Raw genomic sequence first — 12,337 nt, 5'->3', positions numbered from 1 at the left:
ACCGGCTGGGCCTTTCATTCTCATTCTAATTAGATGAATTGTGGGCCCTGCATCTTAAACTATATGGCCAGTTATGTATCAGTTCAGCAAAATTAATGGTCCTTGGGTCTATCTACCTCTTTATAGCAAGGTAAGTCCATGACTTGACTCATTCATGAAGTCCATTGGGGAATGTAACAGGGCCCCAGAACGTAGTATGCCCCCAGACCTTAGCACAACTGACTCCATGGTGGAAGTGTATTCAAGCTGTGAAACTCAACAGGTTACAGCACTATTTACCAACACTATAACAAAGACCTAATCCAGCAATGTCCATTATTCTGAGAACATCTCTAAATGTACTAACCTTGCCTTTTGGCTTCTGTAATTCTTCTTCTAGCTAACTGTTCTCGTTAATTGAAGTATGCCAATTCAGGATACAGTCGTCGTGCTTAAAAGCTCACCCCGAGAAAGCCTTGGTGCTACTGGGATGCTGGCCACCCAGTGTACTTGCCGGGTGGCTAGCAAAGGCTTTCTATAGGTTTAAACTCTTGTCTGAGTAGTTTCCCCGTGGATACTCCACAACAGTAACTATCACATTTTCACTGTTCTCTCCAAGTAGATACTGGGGGAGGGTGTTGTCCAAAAGTTGTGCTTTACCACTTATCAGTATAATTAATTACTGGTGTTGTCTTTTCTGTTGGTTGAGACATTCATACTTGTGTATGATGCTTTGAACAAGGATGCCACCCCATTCTCTCCCTTCCAATTCATCTTCTATCCCCAATTACAATTCCCTCCCTACTTCATGTATTTTCCTCTTTAAAAACAAGTTAAAAACCCCAAGGATTCCATTTAGTGCTGCCAGTATGTACATGGGAGTAGGACCATCTCCTGCAACATCGGTAGCCCCTCAGGAGCCTCATCTTAGAAGAAAGCTGCCACCAGAAATGGACAAAAGCTTTGCAATAAGAGTACTATAAGAAAACATGACTTTTTAAGATCTGTTTTTCCTTGTTGAAAACCACCATGCAAAGTATTCGTTGATAATTTTATGAATTTTTAACTGTTATTCTTAACCTGATCATAGTTCTAGTACGTAACATTTTTTTTGTTGTTGTTCTTTATTTTATTAAACATGCGTGACAAACTGGACATGTCTGAAGTGAAAAGATTTGACAGATCAAAACTGAAGAAAACCATTACTGAAGGAAAAAATACACTCCCATCGAAGGAAAGTAAGTCATGACGATTTCTAGTTGAGAGTAACAGTGGTGAAAGTTGGCAGAATCAGTTAACAAACCGATGCTCTATTAAATTTTCCACAAAGTAAATGATAATAATTAGCATCCTATTATACTTAACAGTTTAAAATAACCAACAGCTGATTTTGTTATTGGGGATATGTAAGTGATCCTGCATTAATAGAAACCAGTAGCAATAATAGTAGTAATAGGCACCAGTAGTAAAAAGAAAACAAGTAATTTCTTGTTGAAAATTACAGAATTCACATTAAAATCAATCTTGAAATCTTTGACTAATCACTAGGGAAAACCCTATGTGTTCTTTTAATCACGTATTTTCCAATTTGAGTCTGAGATCTTGTCCCACTAACGAATTCTGCAGATGCTGCTTTTCTGATCTGTTCTGCTTAATGACAAATAAAATGGAATAAATTCAGATCTTGAGTATACTTGGTGCTCCCAGACTCAGGGGATCATTGTTACTCCTAGAGTTACATCTTACTGGAGAACTTCAAAAAGATTTTCACAAATGTTGTGCTATGCTTTTTGTTACACCAACATTGTTTGAGAGTTCCAAAACTAGATGAAACTGTTTTAAGGTTTCTTTGTTGTATTTTGATAGATGTATTGGAAGGAAATGCTTCATTTACCTTTTCGTCTCAAATAATGGCAACTGTATAAATCAAATGGAATGTGGAACCTATAGTTTAAGTAGATATTAAATCTTAATATTTATTTAATATTAAACTTTAATAGGTATTAAAATGGTTTATGTGTACTCTCATATCACCTTATGAGGCTCTGTGTGTGGTACCCTGGTATTCTGAATTTAAAGCATTATGATAACCATTTAAAGAATTAACACAGTCTGACAACAAGGAACTCTAGGAAGAAACTAAACATATTAGAAAAAGTCTCTCCTAACAATATTTTGATGTTTCTTTTTTCCCTAGCTATTCAGCAGGAGAAAGATGATATTAAAAGATCATAAAATGAAGACATCCTTTCAAGATCAACTCCAACTTTGCCAGATAGTAATGGTTTTAAGATTGTAGAGATTTTAGGCAGTGACTGATGGAGTCTCACCTCTACTGCCTTGGATGAAAGTCACCATTTGCCAATGATTATTAAATTTGGTTGTAATCTGCCCACTAGTGTGTAAATGTGGTTTTTCACTAGCTAAAAGACAAGCCGATTCTAACCTAGAGTGGGGCCCTCAAATGTTTCATCATCTTTGTGAAGTTGTACTCACAACTATTTGCAGCTCCTTGAGTTTATCTTCATTTCTAATGTAACAAATTTAACCACAAACTTCCTATGGTACATTCTTGGTATTCTAAAACATGGAATTACACAAGGGTACTTTTTCAATCAAAAATAAATGAAGGAGCTGGGCGGTTGTGGTGCACGCCTTTAATCCCAGCACTCGGGGAGGCAGAGGCAGGCGGATCTCTGTGAGTTCAAGGCCAGCCTGGTCTACAAGAGCTAGTTCCAGGACAGGAACCAAAAGCTACGGAGAAACCCTGCCTCGAAAAATCAAAAATAAATAAATAAATAAAATAAATGAAGGAAAACCTCTTGAGCAGATTACACATATGTGAAGTTTAAGGTGGTAATGAGAACTAATGCCCTTATTTGGGAATGAAGAAATGGAACCATAGAACCTAAAAGGATCTGTATAGGATGTGAAAAGATAGCGTTGCTTTCTTGAAAATGTTTTTTTCACCTTAATGGAAACACCCAAACCTGGAGTTGGAAAGGGAGGTGGCAGGAAACACTTGCTAAAGCACATCATATTAAAGACAACAGGGTGTTCTATTGAATGTACAATGAGATATTTAATATCTGCTGATGACTTGTATTACTTATTCTCTGTTCTAGTCCTTGCATTTAATAGGGTTTACTTTCTTGCAAACTGAGCATTTTGATCCTCAGTGGCATAAGTGCTACTGACTTAAATGTGTTCTCCCAGTTTGTACGCATATATCTCAGCTCCCAATATACTTATACATGGTGGTAGGATCTTTTAAGGGTAGTTAAAGTTAAATAAGGTTCTAAAAGTGAAGCCTTATAAAAAGAGGAAGTGGGGAAAGAAGGCAGGACACATACACACACACATACAGAGAGAGAGAGAGAGAGAGAGAGAGAGAGAGAGAGATCTTCGAAGGATGCTGAGTCTAAAGGTGTTTATACAACTGAAATGCACGTGTTCTGCATTCATTCCTGCTGGACCTTGGTCTGGACTTGCATCATCTAGACCTGTGAGGCTTTACATTTCAGTTATCTAGACCACCTAGTCTGCAGTGATTTTTAGAGCAGCTTGAACTGACTACTATACCTAGAAAAACACATATACAACCATGCCTCAATCCTTACCTTTAATACCTTTACTGCTTTAAATGTATAAAGCTAACCACCTAAATATTACCGAGTACAGATGTCCGCCACTCTGGATAACTAGCAAGGCTGTTATACTAATTTGCATATCTTCTTTTTAAAAGTTTCCTATTTGTGCAGATGAGGGAGGGGGACTTGATCGGGGGAGGGGGAGGGAAATGGGAAACGGTTGCGGGGACGAGGCAGAAATCCTTAATAAATAAATACATTTAAAAAATAAAAAAAAGAACTAGAAAAAAAAAGGTCAACTCATAAAATATGTGCAAAAAATTCCAAATTAAAATAAAAAATATTCATAAAAATATTCTTTCTTTAAAAACAATAAAAAATAAATAAAAGTTTCCTATTTGTAACCTAACATGTTAATCTGCTTTATCCTTTCGAGGGGCTTATATCACTAAATAACGATTGCGGTCACAAGAACTAGAAGTGATTTTGTGTGTTATCATAAAATTCCCCAACTGAAAGACTAAGAGGGTGGACTAGGACCAAGTACAAATGTGGTTATACAATCACAGTAGCCAGAGTGTACTGGGACTGGAGGATGTGGACCTTAGAAGTAACCATATTGGTCACCCAAAATCCTAGCCTGCAACAGTATTCCACAGAGTCACTTGATCCTTTGCAGTGACAAGCTTGTACAGTACCCAAACCTGGTTCCCTATGGCATCTATATAATAGTTATGGCGCTATTCACTGGAAACTCACATAGTATAATCAATTTGAAGTGAGATGTTAAGTTTGTACCCATATTCAAAGTCTTCTCAGATCCTTTGACCCAAGTTCCTCAGTTGGGAAGCCATCCTGATTCAAGACAGGGCATCTTCTCTGTAGCTTTGGATCTTCTCGTGGAACTAGCTCTTGTAGACCAGGTTGGCCTCGAACTCACAAAGATCCACCTGCCTCTGCCTCCTGAGTGCTGGGATTAAAGACATGTGCCAACCACCGCCTGGCCACAGTGTTAGGCTACCAACAAAAGGGAGACCTGCCTGCTGCCAGTAAACAGACTGTGTGTTAGGGCTGTATAGCTGTTATTTGCAAAACTGACAGCAATAAGACTTCTTGAAGCCTGAAGCCGTTAGGAGCAAGGAATGTGTGAAATTTTCATCTCATGCAGATTCATATCATTTGAAAATTAGGAATCAGTGTTTCTTTTGTTTGTTCGTGTGTTGTTGTTGTTTGAGACAGGGTTCCTCTGTTTACCAGCCCTAGCTGTCCTGGAACTAGCTCTTGTAGACCTGGCTGGCCTCGAACTCACAAAGATCCACTTGCCTCTGCTGGGATTAAAGGCATGCATCACTATTACCTAGCTAGGGATCAGTGTTTTTATACCTTTATTTTGTCAGTGCACATGGGTGACTATTTAAAATATAATAAAAGAGTTAAAATTAGAAAATTAGATATTAATCAAAAGAACAGCCCCCAACCACACCAAAACTTATACTCACTGTACCTTTGGAAGTGTCAAAAATATTACTTAAGAGCCTCAGGCATAATCTCAAGTGTCTTTGCAAAAGGAATAGAGGAAACTCACATAATGCTCCAAAGTGCAAAGTGATTTTTACTAACACCCTAGAATGAGAAGAACACATATTCAAAACTTGGTGTCATAGGGTAAATACGTTTGAATTTAGCCTTGTAAAATTCCTGACATAAAAAACTTAAATGAGGGAAGATTTATTTTGGATCACAGTCTTGGGGGTTTCAGTCACTCATGACCAGAAGAATATGGCAGAGGTGCTGGGCCTCTTTGGTTTTTCCTTTATTCCTTTTATTCTGTTAGGAATTTTTTCCTAACACAAGCTCTCTGCTGACACAAAATCCCAATCAAGCCAAATCAAAATATGCCAAATTTAAAAATATCCAGGTTTAATGGGATTCCTGTGCTCTTGGGTGGCCCCGAGGGCCACGAACATGACTACCAGGAGGAAGGAAAAGATACCAAGTGATTCTTCTTTGGAAGCTATCTTAAATACCCTGTGGGAGTGGTCAGGACCTGGCATTCTGGGATTTGGAGTCCAGACCAATACAATTCTCAGGCCTGAGGGCTGGGGCCTAGGCTCTCGACTTAACAATTCTGTCTTAGCTTTCAGCACATGAGATGTTACACCTGCATTCATTTTCTTTCCCCTCATTTCACCATACCTTGAAACATTATCACAGATTCATCAAAAGGATGCTTCTCTATATCCTAGATGATTTTAAATCTAGTCAATCTGACAATTAATAGCAGTATTACCCTTCATATGCAGTTTCTTCATTTATCTTCCATTAAACAAATATCTGAGAGCTACTCTTCAGTTTCCTACATGATTTGGCTAACAGTGGAAATATGGGGTGATAAGTTGGAATATGTTTTCTAGTTTTTTTTTAAAGGATGCTATAAGAAATACTCAAAGGGGTAGTGGAGTGGATATGATCAAAGTGCTTCATGTGTATATACATGAATATTATATATATTAAAACTGTCATAATGGAAGCTATGGTTTTGCCATTTGTGGTGGTTCATACCTATAATCTCAGTACTTGGGAGGTGGACACCAAAGGAGCAGAAATTAACTCAAGACTGGCTAGAGCAACATGAGATCCTCTCTCAATGAACAACAGCACCATTCTGCACTAACTTGTAGAATTAATATGCAATATTTTAAAAAGTTATACTCAGTCACAACATATAGTATTTAGACACATTGGGTAATCTGTCTAACGAAAATATCCAAGAATATGTATAATAATTTTAAAAGACTTTTGTTCCTTTTTTTGAATTTTTTAATTCATTTATACACCAACCACAAAGCCTGGCACATCAAGATGAAGCAGGACTAGGCCTCTCACCCCTCCATCAAGGCTGAGTAAGGTATCCCACCACAGGGAATGGGCTACAAAAGCCAGCTCAAGCACCAGGGATAGATACTGGTCCCACTGACAGGGGACCCACAAATAGACCAAGCCACACAATTGCTACCCTCATGCAGAGGGCCTAGTTCAGTCCCAAGCCGGCTTTCCAGCTGTTGATCCAGAGTCCATGAGTTCCCACAAGCTCAGGTCAGTTGTCTCTGTGGGTTTCCCTGTGATAATCTTGATTCCCCCCCAACCCTCTCCAGCACATTGATCACATTCACCCCTTTAACTCCTCCAAAATCTGCCCTACCTCCTCTTCCCCCCAAATCTGTGCCACTTTAAAATTTATTTGTTTGATTGTTTATTGTTTTTTTTTTCTTTTTTTTTTTGGAACAGAGTTTTTCTGTGTAATAGCTCTATCTCTCCTACAACTAGCTCTTAAAGACCAGGCCTTGAGGCCGGGCGATGGTGGTGCACGCCTTTAATCCCAGCACTGGGGAGGCAGAGGCAGGCGGATCTCTGTGAGTTTGAGACCAACCTGGTCTACAAGAGCTAGTTCCAGGACAGGCTCCAAAGCCACAAAGAAACCCTGTTTCGAAAAACAAAAACAAAAAAGACAAGGCCTTGAACTCACAGAGATCTGCCTGTCTCTGCCTCCTGAGTGCTGGGATTAAAGGCATATCCCACCACCATCCGGCACTTTGTTTTTCATTAATAGCCTATTGAATCCAATTTGTGCTGCCCATAGTCTCCTGAGAGTAAATGTTATTATCCTGGAGTGTGGTTGACCTACCAGTACCCACACCCTTAAGGAAAACAGCCCCCCCCACCTCAGAAAGCCGTCAACTGTCCACAGCCCTTCAGTTAGGGGTCAGGCCCGTGAACTTCTTACCTCTCATATGGGAATATTGACTTTTTTGATCTCGTGCAGGAAAGCACAGCTACTGTGAGTCAAAATACAGCTCATGTCCAGAAGACAATTTTTACTTTGGTCTTCCCTAACTTCCCATTCTTAACAATCTTTCCACCCATTCTTCCAATATGGTACCTGAACCTTGGGGTAGGGGTGGTTGGAAAAAATATTTTTTATGATTCCAGTCTGAAATATCTCCTTCAGGTTAATGTTCTCAATTTTTAATGACCTGCTAATCGCGAAGCCTTTGAGAAAGTTGGACCTGGACTAGATAAGATAAACTAATGCCAGCTTCCTTGCCATGGTTCCTGGATAGCTAAGAAATAAAGAGCTACCACTGCACACTATTGGCAGAATGGACTCCACAAAGGCCTTCCTTGTCAAGGTGGACTACAGTCTCAGAAACATGTGCCAAAATAAATCCTTCCTCATTGTTTTGGTTAGGCATTATCACAGTGATGAGATAAGTAACTAATTCAGCCATTTATTCAAGCTCATTCTGCAAACCCACCCAACTAATCCAACATTCATTTTCCCTTTACTCTAGTGGAAATGAATGATAAATGAGGAAAGTTATTATGTAGAGTGATGAATCATGCCAATCACATTGGGGTTAGGTAATGACTCCAGTGGGTGAATTTTGTTATACATATATTCTTGAAAGTGAAGATAGAGTACAGCCATCAAAGAGTTTGAGAAAATGAATGGCAGTTTCAACCTAATTCTTGTAATAATTTCCCATCATTCTCCTAATATGATGCTAAAGATAGGAGTCACAACTTTGAATTTATATTCTTATTTTTTCATAACTAAACAAAGCAAATAATAACAAACCCAAACACGAACCCCTTTCTTGTTCTGGGTACAGAACCCCCAGGAAGACAATTACCAGTTCAGGCTAAGTCACTCCCCCACAAGTGTGACCTGCTAGCTGTGGCCTAGGGACTGATGGTCCTTCTTTAGATAAGTCAGTGAAGATTGGAACTTTGGCTGCTCTCACTGGATGCTTCCATCTGTCCAGTTAGTTTCAGATAACTAAATTTTGCACAGTAAAGTTTATTATTCTTAACCCCTAAATCCTCTATGCTCCAAATTCTATTTTCCTGTCATGTCATTATCATTTTTTTAAAAGTTAACACATAAGTATTGGGTTTAATCATGACATTTTCACACACAGACATACACACACAGACATACATAACCCTCTTTAGAGATAGGGTCCCTGTGTGGCCAACACTAGCTAGGTATTCATTTCATTGGCTGGGTTGGCCTCAAATTCGTAATTGTCATGCTTTTGTCTTCTGATTGGAGAAATTACAGACATGTGTCACTTGCTTGGCTTACTTACATATTCTTTACAATTATGTAAAAATATTACTCATTATAAATGCTTGAAAGATAACCTTTTAATTTGAAAATATTTTCCGTTAACTTGATTGACTTTCTTTAAGAATGTTTCATGGAGAATTAGGTTGGTTTTAGTTTTCCCCAGTAGCTCTTTTTTCACCCACACTAACATTAAGAATACTTCTAGCATCTAAATATTGTAAGGAATTAGTTTTAAACTTGGCAGATGTTTACGAATTCTTAATATTTACATAAGCACCCTTATTTTTTTCTCTGTGTTTCTGCCTTGTGAAGATTTTGATCAGATCTAGAAGTGAGGCAAAAAGAAAGAGGAGTATAGTGTTGGTTTAAGCATTGTTGAATCTGTTAGAATTCCTGACTGTTAATGACAAGCTCTTTAAATTATTACTGTAAACATTCCAACTGGTATTCATTTTCCTTAATTTAAGCAAAAGTGTTGAGGGATATGGTAACTTGACTTCGGAATTGGCAACTGTTGGAATCTTTCTTGCTGCCATGATTGTCTTGAGCAAAAGTACTGTCAAAGAACCAGACAGGCGACCCTATACCAGTAATGTTGTACTGCATGGCATCCTTGAATAAAAAACTACACAGTAGGAAGTTAGGGAAGTGGCTTAATGGGAAAAGTGCTTGCTGTGCAAGCCTGAAGATATCCATTTGAAACCATAGAACCCGAATAAAGCTGGGCATTGTAGCCCACATTTGCAATAGCTATGCTCCTATGTTGGAATGGAAGGTGAAGACAGGAGCTCTTCTGGCCAGTTAGCCCAGCATACACAGAGGTGACAACAAAAAAGAGACCCTGGAACCAGTGAGATTGCTCAGGAGTTAACAGCACATCCCATGTAAGCCTCATGAGTTTACTTTTATTCCTGGAATTCACAATGGAAAACATGAACTAACTCCTAAATGTCCTTTGACCTTCACATGTGTGCCATAGTATTCATGGCCCACAAAAGCCAAATCCCCAAATAACAAATAAATAAGATTTTTTTAAAAAGGAGACTCTGACTTCCACATGTGTGCTATACATGTATACACCTGCACTTACACACATACAGATAAATCATACATACACACATAATACACACACACACACTTCAGAATTTATAAAATTCTCAGAAAAGTCCAGAGAAAGAAAGAGAGAGGGAGAGAGAGAGAGAGAGAACATGGACTTTGGTAGATAGAAAGGTAAAATGATTATAGAGGAGCTGGGGGAGGGAGAAGATATGATCAAGATATATTGATTGATAAAAATGTATGAAGACACTTTTTAAAAAAGAAATATTTTAAAAACAGGGCTAACTCTATCTTATTGTACAGCATGTTTTCCTAGCCAATGTTATGGGAAAACAGGAAAAAGGATTACTATGTTCAGAGCAGACGCTAGAGACAGAGTGGAAAATCAAAATTATTCCAGCCAGCACAGACCCGTGACAGGAGCCTCTGAAGCCTGAACCCCATTCATGGGTTTCTTCCAGCAATTACAGGTAATTTTGAGTCATTTCTAACATTTTTTGGCATGAGTAGGCTCTGTTTTTTTTTTTTTTTTTAGTTTAGTAATTGAAGAGCGTGAGGGAGTATTTCCAGTAGCAAACATGTTTCTGGAAGCAGAAACAAAAAGGCCAAACATTCTCTTCTCTTTTATAGATTTGCTTCTCAACCCACTCTAGTTTTCTATTTCACAACAACAGAGAGGTCACCTCATAGGGTATAAGATATTTTATTCTGGAGTGAAGTATTAGCAAACATGGCCTGGGAACACAGATTCAGGTAATTAGAAAAGGCATGTTTCAACCTGGTAACAGGTCTACGATTTTTTTAAGATAAATAAACAAAGATCAAGGTATTTTCAAAACGCATTAGTGGGAACGTCCTGTAGGTGGCTTCAGAAAAGAGGGGAGGCTTCTGTTACAGGCCTTACTTAAAGCCTATGCAATGACATCATTCTTAGGTGTTGAGTTGGTGAAAGCTGTGAGTCTGTTTATACAGTAGAAAAAGTATTTATCCCAATAGTTACAAGGATGTTAGGTCAAACACAGAGGCAGAAGATAAATGGATATCTTTAAGGAATAAAGATACCCGAAGATAATTCAGCTCTGCATATGCCACATGCCAGCATTCATGATCAGAGAACTTCCAATCAGTGAGCCATCCTTTTAAAATCTTTATCACAGGTGAACTTTTCCTCTGGGAATTTCAATTGACAATGGAAAGACATATTAAATATGTAAATAATGCCACAATTTATAGTGGTTCTAAACAGGAGGTGGTGGAGTTCAGAGTGCTTACCTAAAATGGCTGATAGCCTGGGTTTAATTTCTAGCATTTTCGTAAAAGGGAGAGGAATAGGAAGAGCGGGGAAGAGGATGGGTTGATGTGAAAGCAGCTAGAGAGACTACGTATAGGAGAATTGGGGAAGAAGAACAGAGGAGAGGAAGTACAAATGGAGAAGGGAAAAGGAGTCAAGGGTAAGTCAGGAGGAAGGAGGCTATCATCATTCAGTATAGTGTTTAGAAGGGAGTATATGGGAGGCCTCTTGAGGGTGGGTTATTTGATCTGTGGAATACTTAGATAAATATCTTTAGTTTAAACACTCATTAAGATGTATACCTAAGGTATGTCCATTTATCTGTATTTATATATATTATTTTTTCTGTTGTGATAAAATACTATGAATAAAGCACCTTAATAGATAAAAGAGAGAAAGGTATTTTGTTTGTATTGTTGTTATTGTTTGCTTGCTTACAGTTCAAGGCTATAGCACACTGTGGCAAGGAAATCAAGGCAGGAGCATGATACTGCTGGTAGGTCATATTACATCTGCAGTCAGAAGAGAGAAATGAATGCATGCCACTGCTCAATTTTTTCCATTTAAACAATCTTGAATCCTTTATCCCTTGTCCAAGGAATGATGCCACCTATAGTGTGTGAGTACCCCCCGCCATTCAATTGGCACAAACAAGACAATCATCCAGATGCATAACCAGAAACTAAATTAAAATCCCAAGTGATTTTAGAGAACTAATATTAACCATCACAATAAACATAGCAGACATTTGGAAACTTGACATATAGGACACTTTCTAATATTTGACCCTTAAAATCAAGTTGCGTGCACAGCAAAACTCATTTTCCTCAGACAAGATTACTTCACTTATACTTGTTGCAAACCAACAACATATGAATTCATAAACAGAATACCAGCAACAGAATCATAGAAGAATTTTACAAAACCTATTACTTGTCAATAATTAAAACATAAAAATATATTTTTTTCAAAAAAGGAGAACAAATCTAAAAAGACAATAACTTAGAAAATGGCTAAAGGATGTGAAGAAGGCACTTCACAGAAAAAGGGAATGGCCAGAAAACCTGTGCAAAGCTGATGTTTGTGAAGTAATCTGGTAAATGGATATACATCATGTTCAGTATAGGATGCTGAGGACATGAAAAGGTGAATGGAGACAGACTGAGAGTCAAGAAACCTCATTTTTTAATCTATGTTTTCATTTGTCAGAAAAAAAAGAAAATGGAGCAATGACTAAGTGCCAAAACATTGAGATATTGCTAATGTCATTGTTTTGTTTCATGG

The 12,337-nt window shown here is 38.1% G+C and overlaps 1 protein-coding gene across 1 annotated transcript; it reads left to right on the top strand.

Annotated features, from left to right (window-relative positions):
• Positions 1-1,117: 1,117 nt before the first annotated feature.
• Positions 1,118-2,214, top strand: LOC121438953 (thymosin beta-15A-like). The gene is made up of 2 exons (XM_041639460.1): positions 1,118-1,217; positions 2,177-2,214. The coding sequence occupies exons 1-2, from the start codon at positions 1,118-1,120 to the stop codon at positions 2,212-2,214; spliced, it is 138 nt and encodes a 45-aa protein (XP_041495394.1).
• The last annotated feature ends 10,123 nt before the right edge of the window (positions 2,215-12,337 follow it).

Source organism: Microtus oregoni, unplaced genomic scaffold, assembly GCF_018167655.1.
Source record: "Microtus oregoni isolate MIOR12 unplaced genomic scaffold, Mior012 000059F_ref0000304, whole genome shotgun sequence".
Taxonomy (NCBI): Eukaryota; Metazoa; Chordata; class Mammalia; order Rodentia; family Cricetidae; genus Microtus; species Microtus oregoni.
Note: the sequence above shows the minus strand (reverse complement) of the source record. Positions and strands in the feature narration are given on the sequence as shown.

What these genes read in the sequence shown, in the direction of transcription:
- LOC121438953 (XM_041639460.1), top strand. Translation starts at nt 1,118, where the DNA reads ATGCGTGACAAACTGGACATGTCTGAAGTGAAAAGATTTGACAGATCA. An exon ending in TACACTCCCATCGAAGGAAA is followed by an intron (nt 1,218 to 2,176) that starts GTAAGTCATGAC and finishes TTTTTTCCCTAG; the next exon opens with CTATTCAGCAGGAGAAAGAT.